Source organism: Rana temporaria, chromosome 5, assembly GCF_905171775.1.
Source record: "Rana temporaria chromosome 5, aRanTem1.1, whole genome shotgun sequence".
Lineage (NCBI taxonomy): Eukaryota > Metazoa > Chordata > Amphibia > Anura > Ranidae > Rana > Rana temporaria.
Genome location: NC_053493.1, coordinates 346,129,783 through 346,150,448, shown reverse-complemented (window position 1 = coordinate 346,150,448; position 20,666 = coordinate 346,129,783). Strand labels below are relative to the sequence as shown.

General features: G+C 42.5%; 1 protein-coding gene across 1 annotated transcript in view; it reads right to left on the bottom strand.

Moving 5' to 3' along the window:
• Positions 1–3,254: 3,254 nt before the first annotated feature.
• Positions 3,255–20,666, bottom strand: part of STMN2 (stathmin 2) — a 71,562-nt gene continuing 54,150 nt past the window's right edge. The window contains exons 2-5 of the mRNA XM_040354480.1: positions 16,630–16,725; positions 15,265–15,437; positions 12,608–12,799; positions 3,255–4,757 (exon numbers count right to left, since the gene is read on the bottom strand). Of these exons, the coding sequence (XP_040210414.1) occupies positions 4,698–4,757; positions 12,608–12,799; positions 15,265–15,437; positions 16,630–16,725 (521 nt within the window). The 3' untranslated portion in view covers positions 3,255–4,697. The remainder of the gene's footprint in view (positions 4,758–12,607; positions 12,800–15,264; positions 15,438–16,629; positions 16,726–20,666) is intronic.

Here is a 20,666-nt window from a genome sequence, read left to right as displayed (position 1 = left end):
TACTGTATAGATAGGTATAATACATATATATATAGTTCACAATATAGATAGCTACTTGCTGTTGCTTCTTCCAACAATTAGCGTATATTGATTGGTTTGCGCAAAAGTTATGGGATAGATTTATTGACTTTTTTTTTTAATATTATTTTTTACTGGTAATGGCGGCAAACAGCGATCTTTAGCGGGACTGCGATATTGCAGCAGACATAGATGACACTAAGGGGGTTATTTATGAAAGGCAAATCCACTTTGCAGTATACAAGTGCAGACTACAAGTGCAAAATGCACTTGGAATTGTACTGAAAGTTCACTTGGAAGGGCAGTCTCTGTAAATTTGAGGGGTAGATCTGAAATGAGGGGAAGCTCTGCTGATTTTATCATCCAACCATGCAAGCTAAAATGCTGTTTTTTATTTTTCTTGCATGGGGACAGCATTTTAGCTTGCACGATTGGATGATAAAATCAGCAAAGCTTCCCCTCATTTCAGATCAACCCCTCAAATTTACAGAGACTGGCCAAAGGCATGTGGACTTAATTAGGGAAACTGCATGAGCGTTCAAGTCTAAACAGAAAGTTATTTCTGCTTAAAAAGATATACAGGATGAGACCTGAAGGAGGCCAGCAAATGTGTGACCATGTGAAAGCTATGCTAGAGATCATAGCGCAGCTACGTGCCATCGGAGAGAACATCAAAGATAACCATAACTAAAGATAACCAATCTCCCTGCTCCTATGCAGTCTTCCAGAGACATTTACTACTCTTATTAATGCTTTAGAAACCAGACCCTAGAAGGAGCCGACACTGGAATATGTCAAAAGGAAATTAATCGATGAATATGACAGAAGGAAAGAAAATACGCACCATGATGACAAAGCTCTCACGATGTACAAAGGCACAAAGCACAAAAAGAAAGCAGAACCTGTTTTCACTGTAAAAGGACCGGTCACTTAAAAAATGACTGTTCTATTTGTAAAGCCAAGCGGCCAAAGCTAGATCTATCCATAAAAGAGTCAAAGCAATCACAAAGGAAACTACAGACACATCATGGAGTGGCAAAGACAACGGTTTCCTAGCAAATGGGAAAAGCGTCACTTCAGAAGGTGAAGGCCAGGGCTTCCTGAACTGCATTACACCACAAGGAGACAAGCAGAGTAGCCTTATAAAGAAAGTGCTGTATGTTCCAGAACTAGAGGGCAGCCTTCTACCAGTAAGGAAGATCTACAGCGACTGCACTTCCAAGTGCACTTTCAGTGCATTTTCAAGTGCACTTTGCACTTGTAGTTTGCACTTGTAGTGCAAAGTGGATTTGCCTTTTGTAAATAACCCCCTAAGTGACACTTTTTGGGGACCAGTGATAAAAAAATGCACTGTCACTGCACTAATGACATTGGCAGAGAAGGGGTTAACATCAGGGGTGAGGGCTAACTGTGTTCTCTGGGAGTGATTTCTTACTGTGTGGGGGCTAGTTTAACTGAAAAAAGACAGAGATCGTGTTCCTGCTTAGCATCTCTGTCTTTCTTACTAGCAAAATGGTGATCTGCTTTGTTTGCATAGGCAGACCACCGTTCTGCCTTTCTCGAAACAATCGCTGGGTTGGCTCCTGCTGTGATTGGACACAGCGAAGTGCCCCAGAGCCCGAAGAAAACAATCAAGTACAGGTACATGATTTCGCGTTTACGGGCCACCATGCCACAGTATATGTACATGGGGCGGTCCTTAAGCGGCTAAAGATGGGGGATGACAAGTATAAGATATTGAAAGTAGCTACAAAGAAGTGCATTACTGTTGCAGCTGCCGTAGCTGGGCCGAACTAAGGCAACACTGACAGCTCGAAGGTTCCAAAATGCTGGAGGAGAAATTGTTTTATTATTCTCTATGGAGTGGGTTGACATCTCCACTACAAGTCTCCTGAAGCTCAAAAAAGTCATGGAGCTTTTTTTTTTTGCTCGAATCGGGCAGATTGGTGTATTTTTGAAGCCTTTTTTAGTTCCATAGAAATGTATGGAAATGCTTGATTCAAGCGTTTTTGAGCATTTTTCTGCTCAAATGCAATAATTAAATGAAAGAAATAATAATCATTAATAAATAAATAAATGCATTAATAAAGAAATAAAAAAACATAACCCTTATATAAACCCCTAACCCCCTAGTTCTGGTCACCAATCCTCAGAAAGGATGTGCTGGAGCTCGAGAGAGTCCAGAGAAGGGCAACTAAATTATTATGGGGACTGGAGCATTTTAATTATGAGGAACGACTACAAGCGCTAAATGACATCCCACATCGTACATCCATGCACAGGCGACCGGAAGTTATGCCCGACGGGAAAACTGTCATGTTTTCTTTTGGTCGGGAAAACCGGCCGTGTGTATGCTCCCTAGCAGTTTTCCCAACAGAAAAACTGCGGTAAAAATATTAGAAAATGATTTTTTTTCCCGCAGTTTTCCTATGGGGAAACGCTGCTGTGGAGCATACACACGGCCGGTTTTCCCGACCTAAGCTCTCAGGCAGTTTTCCTGAAAACCGGCTTTGTGTACAAGGGGAAAAGTGACCGAGCCGGTTCACGGTTTTCCCCTCGGGTTTTCCGATGGTCTTTTCAGAAACCCGATCGTGTGTACTAGGCATATCACTTGAATGGAGTGTTGCGACTTATAAACAACTTCAACTTACGAACAAACCTACAGTCCAGAGAGTCGGTTCACACTAGGGCGACACGACTTCCAGCACGACTTTCAGAGGCGACTCCAACACGACTTGAACATGAACCACAGGGCGATCTGGGGAGATTTACAACACGACTTGAAGTCGTCTCCAGGACAGGAGACATTCCAGTGGCCAATAAAACAACAATCATCTCTGGGAGAGGGAGGGGGAGGGAGGGGTTTGCCTGAGAAATGTATGTTATCTTCCTGGAAAGTAGCTTCAGTTAAGACAGTGATCCGACTTCTGAGGCGACTTCCATTGAAATCAATGGGTACAAATCGCCTACAAGTCGGATTGAAGTAGAACAGGAACCTTTTCTGAAGTCGGATCGCCTTGAGTCGTGTGTATTAACACCGCTCCCATTCACTTACATTGTTTTTCTCTACAGCACGACTTGGGACGACTTGAGGCGACATGAAGTTGGATCGCAAGTCGCCCCAGTGTGAACCGGCTCTTATTGTGTTCGTAACTCAGGGACTGCCTGTATAGGTTCACTTTATTTAAAAAAGAACCAAATGACAAAGAAATAACAAACAAGCCAAGAGGCATGTATAAGATCTCAGAACCCCAATTCTTTATTAACCACAGCTTGCTCACAATGACATACAGGAAATAGCACTAATGAAGAGTAGAATATGCAGGCAGCAATTTCAATGGGGCAAGAAACAATTTCAAAATCGCAACTATGTTTGACACTCTGCGGCTGTTAGGCAATTCCACACTTGGCACGTGCACCCTGTCTAATGATCCCTGTAGATTTACTGGTTACATATTCAGGTTATTTTTTTTGCTTAAAAAGGTAACCCTCATACTGCTGAGAAAAAGGCAAGTTTCTCCTGGTAGAACAAGTAATCTTACAGATCTCACATAGAGGTATTGTTAAGAGCATGTGTTATGTCGTACAAAGAAAACCTTTGATGGCAACAGACGTCATTGACGTGTTCCCCATGACAGATTTCAGGGAGCTATTGCTAGGAGAACAAGACCCATTTTTGCATATTAGAGGGCCCCTATGCATCATTGTTGTTTCATCTTATTTGCTATCTCTACTGGTGTTTTTGCTAAAGGTATCGTGTTAAAATCAAAACCCTATTTGCCTCTTGGCTGCATTTCACTTGATAACTAAACAATGCTAATGGACCTTATGGCCGAGGATGTCTGAAGGAGCCTAGCTATCCATGGCAACCAATCAGAGCTTCCTATTTGTTTTGTTTTTTGTGGCACTTGGGGCTTTATAAAGGGAATATCTGAGTGGTTGGTATAAAATGAAAAAAAACAAAGGCTCTTTATTTAGACTTTGAACATGAAGCCCAAGTGATACCTGTTGTCCAGGTGCTACAAATTGTATAAATGAATGGAATAGCAGTTTAGCCCACACTGGAAACTACTGTAACGATGTACCATGACTCACAAGGAAAAGAGATTTTCATTGTTTTTCTGACATAAAGAATCTGTCTGGACACTGACATTAAGTAACATCATTGTACTCAGGATAGAAAGACTGAATTAACAAAGTGGAAAGCTTACAAAATATGTGCTATAGCTTAGTGACAGTTGGCCTTCCTACCACCACTAACCTCATCAGTACTTATACGTAAATTACTTTCCAAAGAAAAACAGCAGGAAATGAGATTATTAGATTGGACACGAAATTCTGGAAGGATTCTGCAAACTTGATTCAGAAGAAACAGACAACACCTAAAGCCTGTTACAGGACATGTAAGATTATGAAATAACTTGCATAATGCAATACTTGTAATTTTTTAACAAAAATGTAAATATTTACAAAATAAGACCCACTTTTTTTTTATTTTTTTTTTCATAACATGAAGCAAATCATTCTGCAAAGAGACCACACTTTTGAAGTTTTTTTATGTTTTGTTCATAATGAGTTCTTGTTGGTTTTCTTTTTTATTTGTGATGTCAAACATTTTCCATATCGTTATCGCATGATCCGTAAATATAGGCAAATAGGAGACTAGTCGTCATCTGTGTTCAGCCAGATAATTCTTCCTGGATCTCCTTGTTCTTGCGGACCAGAGCAGCATGCCTCTCCTGAAAGACAACACAGATAGATGGTAAGGTAAAGGAGGAGAACATTTCCAGGACACTGCATTAAAGAGGAAGTAAAACCTCTAAAATACCGTATTTATCGGCGTATAACACGCACAGGCGTATAACACGCACCCTAACTTTAAGAGGGAAGTTTCAGGAAAAACACTTTCCCCAGCCCCCTGCGTATAACACGCAGGCACCATTTACTCTCTAATTTCAGGGTAAAAAAGTGAGTGTTATACGCCAATAAATACAGTATTTCTTAAAAAAAAAAAAACAAGAGAAAGGCATAATGAGCTGAGGACCTGAGATCGAAGCCCCTGAAGTGACTCTCGTTCCTCTCCTCACCGCCACCATGATACCCGAGTGACTTCCGGGTATCGCAGCTCCGGGGGTGTGATTGGCCGAGCCGCGATACCGTCACTCCGGCGCATGTGCACAGGAGCCGTCAGTAACGGCACGATCGCCTTCACTAACGGCACGCTCAGTGCACCTGCACCGTTTTCTACGGCGTACATGCGCCATAGATATCAGTGCAGACTTTTCTGCAAATATCTCCTAAACTGTGTAGGTTTAAGAGATATTTGTTGCACCTACAGGTAAGCCTTAATCTAGTCTTACCTGTAGGTTAAAGTGGTCTGTAATGCCCCGTACACACGATTGGAATTTCCGATGGAAAAAGTCCGACTGACTTTTTTCATCGGATTTTCCAATCTTGTGTAGCCCCATCTGAGTTTTTCATCGGAAATTCTGATGAATTCCATCTGAGTTTAGATATAGAACATGTTCTATTTTTTTCGATGGAATTTTATCGGAATTCCGATGTTATTTGGCAAAAGCCAGATCGTGTGTACGCGGCATAAGGGTTTACAACCACTTTAAAGTTCCTAAAATAGAAACTATATCAGTTGTCTCACAGAAAATCTGTGCTGAAATTTGACAGTAGGAAAATAAATAGAAGAACCTGACTGGGTGCCAGTAAGCAATATTGTTCTCATATCAGACACTTTGATAATTGAGGTAGGTTAAGGATAGCTACCGTATTTTCCGGCGTATAAGACGACTTTCTAACCCCTTAAAATCTTCTTGAAAGTCGGGGGTTGTCTTATACGATGGTAACCTAACATCTTACCTTATCCTAAGACATGCAGAATCGCGGCCGTATGTTTTTTCAAAAGCCGCGCCTCCTACGTCTTCTGTTCCGTGATAGGCGGAATACTCAACTTCCCATGAGGCACTGTGTTCAGTGTCCGCCTATCACGGAGGCCCTCTCGTCCTGTGTTTAGTGTCCGCCTATCACGGAGGCCCTCTCGTCCTCGGACGAGAGGGCCTCCGTGATAGGCGAACACTGAACACAAAAGTAAAAAAAAGTAAAAAAAGGGGGGTGGGGTGACAAAAAATCCGTGGATAGTGGGCCGTGAGATAGTAAGTATATTGACACGGTGGGGATAACCCACAATGAAACGTGAAATAGGTGTGGTCTAGCCTAAATAGTGTATCTAAAACACATATAAAGAATCTTCAAATTATCAATGATAAGTGAACAGTTCGAACAAAAAACTCCCCAAGCGATTAATAGAAATAAACAAATATCCGATTTGGTAAAACTTGAAAGAGAGTGAAGTGTTATGGACAGTATTGGAGTACAGTCCAACAAATAAACAGGTACAGTGACTGATAATAGATAAGTGAAAAAAATTCAAACTCAGGTGAGTGGAGGTGCGTGCTTGGGTAGGTCCACACAACGTGTACCCTTCACCAATAGTGAATCAGAAGGCTTACCTCTCTGCTCACATACAAACCCTGAGACAATCACTGTACCAGCAGGCTGTTAACTGGATATCTGCTTGTCTCGATCGTGGTACATATATGTAAAGACAATGGTGTAAAAGTTGTAGCTTTATCTTCTTACAGGCAATAAGGAGACATAGTGCCCAAAAATAAGCAGTGGCTGATTGTCCACTTACACAACTTACAGGAGTGTATGAGGAGCGTGTGCCTATCTCCACGAGCGCCGAGCTCGTATCCCAATCTTCTTCCAGCTGTCAGTTTCTTTTTAGCAACATATGAGCCGTCCGCTCATGATGAGGTATATGAGCGGGGATGGAAGAAGAGAGGGGGGGCACATCGCATAAACCATGCAGCAAATAAATTTATTAAAACAAATAGATAAGTAAAAGACTCACATGGGGCAGTCTCAGGGCGGTCCCGTAGCAACGAACGCCGCGCTCGTCCACCGTCCGTCAGATGCTGCTCCTACTGTGTACTCTGTGTTCCCGACGCGTATTCGTCACATCACGTGACTTCATCAGGGGAAGTCACGTGATGTGACGAATACGCGTCGGGAACACAGAGTACACAGTAGGAGCAGCATCTGACGGACGGTGGACGAGCGCGGCGTTCGTTGCTACGGGACCGCCCTGAGACTGCCCCATGTGAGTCTTTTACTTATCTATTTGTTTTAATAAATTTATTTGCTGCATGGTTTATGCGATGTGCCCCCCCTCTCTTCTTCCATCCCCGCTCATATACCTCATCATGAGCGGACGGCTCATATGTTGCTAAAAAGAAACTGACAGCTGGAAGAAGATTGGGATACGAGCTCGGCGCTCGTGGAGATAGGCACACGCTCCTCATACACTCCTGTAAGTTGTGTAAGTGGACAATCAGCCACTGCTTATTTTTGGGCACTATGTCTCCTTATTGCCTGTAAGAAGATAAAGCTACAACTTTTACACCATTGTCTTTACATATATGTACCACGATCGAGACAAGCAGATATCCAGTTAACAGCCTGCTGGTACAGTGATTGTCTCAGGGTTTGTATGTGAGCAGAGAGGTAAGCCTTCTGATTCACTATTGGTGAAGGGTACACGTTGTGTGGACCTACCCAAGCACGCACCTCCACTCACCTGAGTTTGAATTTTTTTCACTTATCTATTATCAGTCACTGTACCTGTTTATTTGTTGGACTGTACTCCAATACTGTCCATAACACTTCACTCTCTTTCAAGTTTTACCAAATCGGATATTTGTTTATTTCTATTAATCGCTTGGGGAGTTTTTTGTTCGAACTGTTCACTTATCATTGATAATTTGAAGATTCTTTATATGTGTTTTAGATACACTATTTAGGCTAGACCACACCTATTTCACGTTTCATTGTGGGTTATCCCCACCGTGTCAATATACTTACTATCTCACGGCCCACTATCCACGGATTTTTTGTCACCCCACCCCCCTTTTTTTACTTTTTTTTACTTTTTTGCCCCCCCTGTAGTCCAGCTTTTTTACAGCGCAGACACTTCCACATCTACACAGTATCAATTTATTTGTCTTGAGAGGACAACACTCTTGGTGTTTGCTGCAGTATTCACGCCCACTCACCCCACTGTCCTTTTCTCTGGCCCACTCCCTTTCACTTTTATCCCATACAGCGCAGGAGCCCACCCAATACATTGAACACTGAACACAGTGCCTCCTGGGAAGCTGACTGTTCCGCCTATCACAGAACAGAAGACGTAGGAGGCGCTGCTTTTGAAAAAACGTACAGTACGGCCGCGATTCTGCATGTCTTATGGTATAGGGTAAGGGCACAGTGAGGGGGGACACGGAGCGGAGCGTGGACGGGGAGAACAGCACAATGGAGGGGTAATGTAATGTAATGTTATGGGGCACAGTCTGGCATGTAATGGGACACAGTCTGGCATGTAATGGGGCACAGTCTGGCATGTAATGGGGCTCAGTCTGGCATGTAGTGGCACAGTCTGGCATGTAATGGTGGCACCGTGAGGCGAGGCATGACTAGTAGGAAGGGGGTAGTCTTATGCGGTGAGTATATCCCAAAACCAACATTTTGGCTGGAAAAATAGGCGGTCGTCTTATACTCCCAGTCGTCTTATACGCCGGCAAATACAGTATATAAAAGGGACATGGGGACATGAGGACTCTGGCCTAGAAAATTCCAGAGAGAATACACCTACAAAATAATTTTGTTGCCAAGCAAAAAAATGGGCAAAAACACCAGATAAAAAAGAATTTACATGACATAGTGGGAAGCACCTATTCAATGTTGTAATGCCAGGATTTGCAGAACAAAAAGAAAATGCCAGCATGGCCCTCACTTTCAATATAATGACATCTGTGGATATACTGGAATGGCTGACTTCCAGCTTTTGATGCTTTATGTTGTTGTACGTTACTGTATGTATTATTTCTAATATTACTATTTTATGATTTATTATGAGTTTCAAGCTGTTATTATTGGCACAGCACAACTGTTTATGGGAACCCTGAGGAAGTCACATGGTTTGTGACGCAACACGTCGGGAGGATCCCAGTGATGTCACTTCCGGTCGTGGCCGAAACTGGAAGTTCAGCTGAGAGTAATCCTTTGGACTTTTCTATGCTTTATAACACTCATTTAGGAGTGTTTTTTTTTACATGTGAGTGTTTTCTATCACTTTTTAATAAATAGTTTTATGGAAATACTACACTATGTAGATTTTTATTTACATATAATGGTGGACTAAGGAAAGGAGATTCTGATAAAGAGTAACACCCTGTGTGATTTCACAAAAGCGCAGTTTTACTGACACTATATTGCCAAAAGTATGAGGACGCCTGCCTTTACACGCACAAGGATTTTAATGGAATCCCAGTCTTAGTTCGTAGGTTTCAGTTTGAGTTGGCCCACCCTTTGCAGCTATAAAAGCTTCAACTCCTCTGGGAAGGCTGTCCAGAATGTTTAGGAGTGTGTCTATGGAAATTTTTGATCATTCTTCCAGAAGTGCATTTGTGAGGTCAGGCATTAATGTTGGACAAGAAGGCCTGGCTTGTGGATTTCTGCTCTAATTCATCCCAAATGTGTTCTATTAGGTTGAGGTCCCCAAACTTTTTCCGCAAAGCAGGGAGCACAAAATTGTACAAAATGTCTTGGTATGCTGACTCCTTAAGAGTTCCCGTCACTGGAACTAAGGGGCGAAGCCCAACCCCTGAAAAACAGCCCCACACCATAATGTCCCCTCCACCAGATGATTTGGAGGGGTGACCCAATACTTTTGTCAATATAGTGAGCAAGTTTGGGGTGGAGGAACTTGACTGGCCGGCACAGAGTCTTGACTTTAACCTGATGGAACATCTTTTGGAAGGAATTAGAGTGGAGACTGTGAGCCAGGCCCTCTCGTCCACATCAGTGCCTGACCTCACAAATGAGCTTCTGGAAGAATGGTCTAACATCCTTCCCAGAAAAGTTGAAGCCGTTTTAGCGGCAAAGAGTGGGCCAACTCAATATTGAACCCTACGGACTGGGATGCCATTAAAGTTCATGTGTAAAGACATGTGTCCCAATATTTTGACAATATAGTGTATATGAAAGTATGGATCTATACTTCAGGTGAGCTGCTATATTGCACAGTGGTGGAGCATGATTTCTTTTAAAGTGGACTCACTAATATAAGGAATTCCCTGTTTGCACTTATATGGACGTTGGAGTGGTGGAGCACAGTAGAGTCACTACACAAGGAACTTAGGGCCAGATTCACAAAGGAGATACGACGGAGTATCTCAGATACTCCGTCGTATCTCTCAGAGTATCTATGCGACTGATTCATAGAATCAGTTACGCATAGATAGCCCTAAGATCCGACAGGTGTAATTGTTTTACACTGTCGGATCTTAGGATGCAGTACCGCGGCCGCCGCTGGGGGGAGTTTGCGTCGTAAACCAGCATTGGGTATGCAAATTAGGAGTTACGGCGATCCACAACGGTTTTTCGCCTTCGCTACGTCGCTGCTAGTCTAGTTTCCCGCCGCAAATTTAGTCGTCGTTTTGGGTGCCCTAACTTTACACAGCACACGTTTGCGTAAGACGTCCGGGAATACAGAAGTACGCTACGCACGTCGCCGCTCGAAAAAATGACGTCACTTCGCACAAAGCACGGCGGGAATTTCGAAACGGAGCATGTGCAGTAGGTCTGGCGCGGGAGCGCGCCTAATTTAAATGGCACACGCCCATTTAAATTACGCGGGCTTACGCCGGAGGCCGCCAGCGTAGGTTTTCATTGCAAGTGCTTTGTGAATCAGGCACTTGCGATGAAAACTTGCGGCGGTGTAACGTATCTACGATACGTTACGCTGCCGCACTTCTACGTGAATCTGGCCCTAACTGATTGCATTTATATATTTTGGACTATTTCTGGAAAATCATGACATATTTAAATCTTACTTTGTGAATTATATATGTTTCTAGCTTGCAGCACTGGAGATTAGGATCACTGCCCAGTACGGCACATTAATCTGTGTTGTGATTTAATTTAGTTTTTTTGCTATTTGTTATTTTTTGCATTTTTAGCACTTTGTGTACACTTCTGCAGCACTTTGTGGGATCACTACCCTAGGGTATCACATTGTTATTATAAGTTGCTTTTATTTATACTCTGTGATAGTTTTGAGTTTCACTATTTTTTTTTTGTTTATGTTAGTTGGATTGAGCGCTATACTTCGCACAAATAATAATTATTTTCACACGTTGTGACACATTTAGTGTTGGCAGCTCTTTCTTGTATATTTGTGTTCCTTGTCTTTTTCAGTTATACTGTATAATAGCATAGTATCAAAAACTTTTAAAGTTTGAATAATTCTTACATATAGGTAATACAAATATATATTTTTTCTTGTTATGAGCAATTCACTACATTCTGCCAGAGGTTTTGCTATGTTTTTGCATCCATGTTTTAAAAACACATGTTCTCCTCTTCTTAGATGATAAGTAAATTTCATTTAAAGGGGTTGTAAAGGTACAATTTTTTTTCCCTAAATAGCTTCCTTTACCCTAGTGCAGTCCTCCTTCACTTACCTCATCCTTCCATTTTGCTTTTAAATGTCCTTATTTCTTCTGAGAAATCCTCACTTCCTGTTCTTCTGTCTGTAACTCCACACAGTAATGCAAGGCTTTCTCCCTTGGACTACAGGAGAGTCAGGACGCCCACTAACACACAGCTCCTTTCTCTATCTGCACCGTAGATAGATTTTCACATCAAAAGCATGTCGGTTTCGGACATATCAGGGACAGATGTAAAAAAACACAGATTTTTACATACTGTCCCTGGTTTTACTGAGCCTGGCAACCCTGATGGGGCCCCCTAGTGGCAGAGGGCCCTCAGGCAGTGCCTGAGTGCCTCAATGGTCAGTCCTCCCCTGATCTCACCATAGGTGTATTTTACAGGGTCAGCTGACCCAAAACTGATATTACATTTTATGGTACTTGCTGGAGTTACTCAGTGGCTAAGTGGTTAGCACTTCCGCCTACCAGCACTAAGGTCGCTGGTTCGAATTCCAAACCACAGGACTACCTGCCTGGAGTCTGCATGTTCTCCCTGTGCCTATGTGGGTTTCCTCCAGGTACTCCAGTTTCCCACATTCCAAAGACATGCTAGTAGGTTGTCTAAATTGGCCCTAGTATGTATGCATGTGAGTTAGTAACCTTAGATTGTAAGCTCCTTGAGAACATAAACTGATGTCAATGTACAATATACTGTATATGTGTAAATTGACAGCGCTATACAAGTACCTGTAATAAATAAATAAACCCCCTTGGTATGGTAGCTTTGAGTTTTAAGGTCTGCACCCCTCCTCTTGCCCAAGCTAGCATACAAATTTAAAACCAATAAAGAAATAGACTGGAATGCGATCATCCTATTCATTACACAAAAATGCCAAGGGTTTGGCAACATCTTTTTATTTATCCTTTTTCCTATCCAGTTTTTCATAAAGAAAACTAAGAAGATGCAATTGGCACCGCAAGAACTGGTAAAAAAGTGACGTATACATTTTGACAACATTTGGCTTTACCTTTTCTTGAAGGCGTTCCAAGAGGGAAGCTAGGTAGGCCTCACGGTTTTCTTTAATTTGTTCCATTTTTAGGATCAATTTTTCCTCAGCCATTTTACTAAAATTATTGTTTTCTTCCAAAGCCTTTTGGAGAACTTCCCTTTCATGCTCTCGTTTTTCTGCCAGTTGCTTCAAGATCTGGGCTTCCTGAGACTTTAATTGGATTTTGAGAAAAAAAGCATCACATTAATCATTGAATGAAATTAAAAGACCTGTTTTCTACAAAAAAAATCCATGCAGTTCAAATATATAACTATATACCTGTATATTGCCAAAAGTATTGAGACACCCCTCCAAATCATTGGATTCAGGTGTTCCAATCACCTCCGTGGCTACAGGTGTATACAATAAAGCATCTAGGCATGCAAACTGCTTCTACAAACATTTGTGACTTGCTATGATTATTCTCTTAGGCCTCGTACACACGACTGTTTTCCTCGACAGAATCCATCAAGAAACTTGGTGGCAGAGTTTTTTTGCCGAGGAAAACGGTCGTGTGTATGTCTTTCAATGAGAAAACTGTCGAGGAACTCGACGAGGAAAAAACAGAACAAGTTCTCTTTTTCCTCAACGGGAGTCTCAATTTCCTCGTCGTGTTCCTCGTCGGGCTGGTTTACGACGAGAAACACGTTTGTGTGTATGCTTAGAAACCCGCGCATGCTCAGAATAAAGTATGAGTCAAGTATGTCAAGTTTCTCGACAAGCCTAACAAGGAACTCGTCGAGGAAAACGATGTTTAATTTACAATGAGTTCCTTGGTCGTGTGTACGAGGCCTTATAGAACAATATTCAATGATCCTTATATACCAATGTCCCCGATGAAGGGTTGTATTCTGTCTCAAAACACACTGGGCTTTGCTCTTAGGACCACTTACACAGACTCGACAACAGTCATTCTACATATGTTCTTATACCTATGTTTTTATTGGTAATGTAATATATATTTAAAGTCCCACTAGTACCGGGGGGGGGGGGATGTGGCAAAATATATATATATATATATTATATAAATAATGATGTTTTTTTTTACCAAACTATATAGAATTTTGTTGTTTGCTTTTGTGTTGTAGATGCTAAGATGAGTTACATCAAGAAATTGCATATTGAAAATGCTAAGTAGGTGAGTCTATGTACTCTATTAACATGATCAGTACCAGTGCTGGAATAAGAAACATTCCTTTCCGCATATTTTCAGCATCTATTCCAGGCTAAAGTCAACACAGGTTTCCAGGTATTGGGGAACATGTGACCTTCCCACATTGGATGAGGGGGTGGGGTGGAATTGGGGCAGAGACTCAATCCAACCAACATCATTCAAAATCAGAGCTTACCTAGGGTGGCTAGGAAGGCAGTGAAGGAACGTGGATTGGTGATTATACCTTTCTTGGGGTCTTGGTTAGTAGAAGGCACTGCCACTATGCCCTGAATGGGCAAAGTGACATTGCCTTTAAAATTACAGAAAAAGAACAACCGCACTCATAAATATCTGTTTAGTGGTAGAAGTTGGTTATGCTGTAAACCATGTGTACCTTGGTGAGGTGAGGGCCAGTGTTTACACAAGAGATGGTGATCTGTCGGGTGGAAGTTAGCAGCTGCATAATGGAAGTATGCATTGATAGGTACCAGTAGTTACACAAAGGAGGGTGGAATGTTTTTTTTCTGTTGGGGGTCAGAGGCTGCAGAATTGATGTATGCTCTAGTGCACAGGTGTCAAACACAAGGACCACGGGCCGAATCCGGCCCTCCAGGTCATTTCATGTGGCACTCGCACCTCTCCTGTAGCTGCAGGAGAGCTTCAGCCCTCCTCTGGTCCTCCTCCAGACCCTTACTTTCTGCTTTCAAGCAATGCATCCAGCTTCTTCCCAGCAACTTCTTGACATCTAATATAGGGGGAGGGGATGTGCTGGACATATAATCTTACAGATACAACTGGCCCTTTTGAGGACAATCATAATGCTAATCCGGCCCACGATGAAATTAAGTTTGACGCCCCTGCTCTAGTGGGTGCCAGAAGTTGCACAAGAGAGTTAGTTGTTCTTGTGGAGGTTAGAGGTTGCATAGGATTGGTCTAAATTGATGAGTGCTGGTGGGTGCAGATCTGTGGCTCAGTAATAAGGGGGGGCAGGGCAGCACCCCCCCCCCCCGGTTCTCTGCTCCAGGGGAGCCCATGCCTGAAGTTGTGTAAGGGGCCCCATAATTCCTGATGGCGGCCCTGGGGGGGGGGGGGGGGAGTGGGGGCTGGGTTGGTTTGCGATAGTTGGGGGTTTGTGACTAAGGACATGCATACGTGTTGTCTGTGATAAACTACAAACCAAACAATATTCCTGTGGCCAACCAATTGTTTCTCTAGGGAGCACTCGGGCCAAAAGACACCTATCTTTCCCAAAAACTGGCTAGACCAGAGATATGCCCTGTCATATCTGAGGGTTCTTTTAGGCCAAGGTCATAGTAAGAGGCCACTTTTCAGAGCACTTTTACCCTATGTGTGCCAGCTGTAAAGATAAACATGGCCCCACTATACTGGTAATTCCTGATGTTTTCTTTTAACCAATAGAATCTCTATAAAATCCCAGGGAGAATTAGTTTGCATTACTTTCTAATGAAGAAACGTTAGTTACCTTTCTTCTCTCCTCTGCAGCTTCTAGCTTTGCCTGTATATCTTCTAGTGAAACATCCTTCTTCTTTGGAGAGGCCAAAATCCGGGGAGCCTCGGAGACGGGGGAGGGGGGTTTCAGTATCAGTTCAAATGCCTGGCCAGATGCACGCTTGTTAATCTGTTTCACCTCCATATCTACAATATGACAATTAAATGTGGTTAGAATGACGACTACAGAGACTCCATTCCTTTTTTTATTTTGTGATGCATACCCATAAGTTAAATGATCATTGGCTGCCCAATGGCTAAACAGAAGCGATATGTGTCCCAGAAGAAGCAGTGGAGACGATAAATGAAGATGGCGGCGGTGGGGAAAAAAGCAATGAGAGCAAGGCTTGACTTGACATCACTGGAGGGGGGTACACTATTAACTAAGTTTGCCATAATGCACTTGTATTATGGAAAAAGCCTACCCCTTCCAGCTGTTTTTAAACTTTAAAGCGTGCTAATGTGGTCTCTAAACAGTATTATTGAGTGTCATTTTAGCATGCCTTAAGCACTTATTAGCAGAGTTGCAACTTGGTAAAGCAGGATTAATATGTTTGATCGGAAGAGATGTGATACCAAAATTGATCCATCCAGCAGAGGACACTGCAGAAGTCTAGAACTGCAAATCACATCCTTTTTAAAGTAGTATTAAACCCAAAACCAAAACTGTAATATATTGCTGAGCATCATCAGATGTGGTGGCTGCCTTACTTTTCTTTTTTGGGGGCTTTTCCCCTCTGTTTTCACCTGGTAATCTGGCTAGTTGCACACCGCCTGTATTAAAGTGTCTCCACTCTGAATGAAGGAGCACAAGGGGCACAGCGGACAGCAGCCTTGACAGTCTGGGGGGCAGAGGGGGTCAGTATTAAACGTACTAGTAGATTTCAATGCACTAAAAAAGCCAAACTCCTGCTCACACTTTCTAATCAGTTACAGCGAACCATTTTTTTTCCATTTACAATAAAGGTTTTACATGAATTAATAAAAGCTGATCTGGAGAGTGCAAAATCTGGTGCAGCTCTGCATAGAAACCAATACATTCCCTTTCATTTTTTGGCCAATGCTCAATCGAACAAGCTGAAGTTAGAAGCTGATTGGCTACCGTGAACATCTGCACCAGAATTTACACTCTACAGTTTTAGTAAATCAATCTCTTTGTGCCTTATGTCTATGTCATGTCATAGGATCTAAGTAAATTATCAACTGTGTTATTATAAAGTGTACAGTCCTCATCCTACTCACACAAGAGGTACAACTGATGAGTTGCAGAAAATTTACATAACCTTATTGGCTACAAGTAAAAAGAACAATAACTGTATTGTTACTTTAATGTACTTACCATCATATGTGTATGCATTGAGGTTTCGGGGCTCAGGGTTGAAACAAGAGCAGATCAGGGACAACATGGACAGCTCCTTCATTTTTTCTTTGTAGGCTAAGGAAACAAAAAATGCAACAATGTTCCTTTAAAAATGTCAAAATTGTATTATATCTTTATACAACACATAAATGATTGATGATATATGCATGAGAGCAGGTGCCTTACTGGTGGCAATGCTGAAACCTAAAAGCTTACACACCTAGTCATAGGCATGTGCATAGGGTGTGACGGTTGTGCCTGGGCACACCCTAATCACCTCATGCGCATTAACAATATTGCCCTGCGTGCCAACGCGAAGATGGGAAAGATCTCCCTCTTACCGGTTCTGCAATAAGACAAGTGCTTACACATTTCTCTTTCACTGTGCCAGCAGATCAATGTGCTGAGGCCATATATATGTAGACAAACGTGTCTCTAAGGCCTCGTACACATGATAGGTTAACCAGAGCACAGCGGTCTGATGGACCGTTTTCATCGGTCAAAACCGATCATGTGTGGGCCCCATAGGTTATTTAACCATCGGTTAAAAAAAAGCCAACTTGCTTTAAATTTAACCGATGTATTCCTAACCGATAGGTCAAAACCGATCGTTAGGCACAACCATTGGTTAAAAATCCACACATGCTCAGAATCAAGTCGACGCATGTTTGGAAGCATTGAACTTCATTTTTTTCAGCACGTCGTTGTGTTTTACGTCACCGCGTTTTGACACGATCGTTTTTTTAACCGATGGTGTGTAGGCGTGAAGGACCATCAGTCAGCTTCATCAGTTAACCAATGAAAATGGTCCATCAGACCGTTCTCATCGGATGGACTGATTGTGTGTACGCGGCTTTAGAGCTTCAGGGTGTACGCCCTAATGCAATAGGTTGCACACACCTATACACCTAGTAGCATACCTCCCAACTTTTTCAGATAGGAACAAGGGACACTTATTAGGAAAAGTATGTAGGCATAGGACACACACCCTGCCACGCCCCCTTCAAGAAGAATTATACAAAAATATAAATAATTTGTTAAATACACAAGTGCTTTTTTTTTTTTACCACTGCTATTCCTTTATATTGGCTTTTTCGAAATTGGATGAAAGGTTTAGCACTGGGAAACATTTTTGAAAGATAAAAAGTGCATTTTATATACAACTATATAGATTAAAACCAAAATGAGGGACAGGGGGACTTTGTTCCAAATCAGGGACAGTCCCTCGAAATCAGGGACAGTTGGGAGCTATGTAGTAGCCATTGTCCAACAGTATTAAAATATATATATAAAAAAAAACTTTATTGTCTTCTAATCTTTGAAACCAAGCTTCAGGCTGTTATAAAAATACCAATATATGTCCTAATGTAATTATTATCACATCCTAAAAAGTATATTTATCTATTATATATACCTGAATTGAACTACACTCTTCCAATCCCCTGTATAGCAGCACTACTGGAAAAAGGAGGGGCTGCACTTGTGGCCAATCGGGCGTGCTGAATGCACATATGCTTCCATGAACATACTGGCAAAAGAAGAGAACAGAAGGAAGACCCCATCAGTCTGTTTCTGATCCTTCACTGCTCAGGCATAAGCCGGGGGTGGGGAGGTGACCAGGCTGAGTTGCTTAACAGCAAGAGAGAAAAATCAGGTCATAAGGCTGTCTGTGTGGTCTGCCAGGGCTGTGCAAATCTCATTACTGGGTGGACAGAAATAATAATCCTATGGTAGCGTCCATAGAGAAAATGCAATGTATTCAGATGTTTACCTTGAGTTCAATGATAGTTACTAAACAACTGCATTGACAAGTTTATTTTTTTGTATAGCCAATGTGTAAAATATATTAACTTGCAGCACATGTACTATGTGAAATCTTTTTGGTAGGCCTTGGTGTCTTGATGCTCTAGCTGTATACTGTAGTGCAGCACTCTGTGGGGCAGATCCTCAGAGCGAGTACGCCGGCGTATCTACTGATACGCCGGCGTACTTTCAAATTACCCGCGTCGTATCTTTAGTTTGAATCCTCAAACCAAGATACGACGGCATCTGGGTTCGATCCGACAGGCGTACGGCTTCATACGCCTTCGGATCGTAGATGCAATACTTCGGCGTCCGCTGGGTAGAGTTCTCGTCGTTTTCCGCATCGGGTATGCAAATGAGCTATTTCCGACGATCCACGAACGTACGCGCGGCCGTCGCATTCTCTTTCGTCGTCTCTAGTCGGCTTTTTCCGGGATATAGTTAAAGCTGGTATTTTGCAGCGTATAGTTAGACTTGCCATGTTAAGTATGGCCGTCGTTCCCACGTCAAAATTAGAATTTTTTTTTTGCGTAAGTCGTCCGTGAATCGGGAAGGACGTAACTCACGTCTAAGTTAAAAAAAATTGACGTCCTACCGATGTCATTTATCGCAATGCATGAAACACGCCCCCTAATCACAGATTTGAATTCCGCCACCAGAGATACACTACGCCGCCGTAACTTACGACGCAAATTCTTTGGGGATTCAAAATTATGCCAGGTAAGGTACGGCGGCGTAGCGTATCTCTGATACGCTGAGCCCATCTATTTCTATGTGGATCTGCCCCTGTGTGTCTCTAGGGACATAAGAAAGGAAGATGGGGACACCGTATTGCTTTATTGCCATCTGCTCTCTCATTCTAAACCTAAACTGGAATCAGGAGAGTCAGAAGATAGAAAAAAAATGATGCAGGACTGGATCACCAGAGCCGGTAATTACATAACGACCTTGGCAAACAATGCAATGCCCCTTGGGATCACTTCATTTCACACTTTCTTGTTTTGCTGGTCCTAACCTGTCTGGAATTATTTGGCAATATATGAAAAAGCTTATAGATGGCTGTAGTTGTGCTGAAGATAGGAAGGAATATGTGTGTGATAACTATTCAGGAAAAAAGCCTCCTTTGTTCCTCCTCCAACAACAAACACAGGTCTACTGTGCCTAAAGGAAAACCTAGCTTGGCTGCTGATAAAAGATATTGCTAGCAGGTATTCGGTTTTGGTAACTATATATAAAGCTAACATCTATGGAATATGTAAATTATTTTGCTAAACGGCATGATCAAAAGTCAGAGTGTACTATTGCCAACTCATTTTATTGTCTTTCTGGGGAATTCTCTGATCATTGCAGGATATGCATAATACAGATTTCGAGCTGCCTCTTCTATAAACATGGTAATACCTGGTAATAGGAAAGGGTATGGATGTGCTTTGCTATATTGGAGGTCAGTCCTTGGCAGGGACGGACTGACAACTCATGGGGCCCCCGGGCAATAGAAGACTATGGGGCCTCCGGGCTTTCAGATGGCCACCACGCCAGGAGGCATTGCAGAGGCGGAGCAGCTAAAATCTCAGGATTTTCACATCAGAAGCATGTTGGTTTCAGACATATCAGGGACAGATGTAAAAAAAAACATCGATTTTTACATACTGTCCCTGGTTTTACTGAGCCTGGCAACCCTGATGGGGCCCCCTAGTGACATGGGGGCCTCGGGCAGTGCCCAAGTGACTCAATGGTCAGTCCGCCCCTGGTCCTTGGACAAGACCATCCAGTGCCCAGGGTGAAGATGGGAAACTGTGCCCCCCTGGCACCCAACCAACCAAACCCCACCCACCTATCGGACCCCCCAGGATTCTGAAGCCAGTGGGCAGTAACAAAGTAGAATAGAAAACACCAAACAAAAAAGCCAGGAGGGAAGCCTGGTCATGTGACCGGTACATGTTACAGATTTTTTTATGAATGATATAGGATGTGCGCAGCGCAGTGATGTGTTTTAAAGAATGGATAGTGATATCCACTCCCCTTTTATAAATAAGCCTCCTAATAGGGAAAAGACTGCTAGTCCCTGCACTAAAAGCTACAAACAAATAGTCTAAAGCAGTTACTAGGGGAAAAAATAAACCATCACTGGTAGTCATCAATGGTAAATGGTAAAAGTACTATACCTATATTACAGATATTTCAGTGCTGCTATCCCTATATTACAGATATTT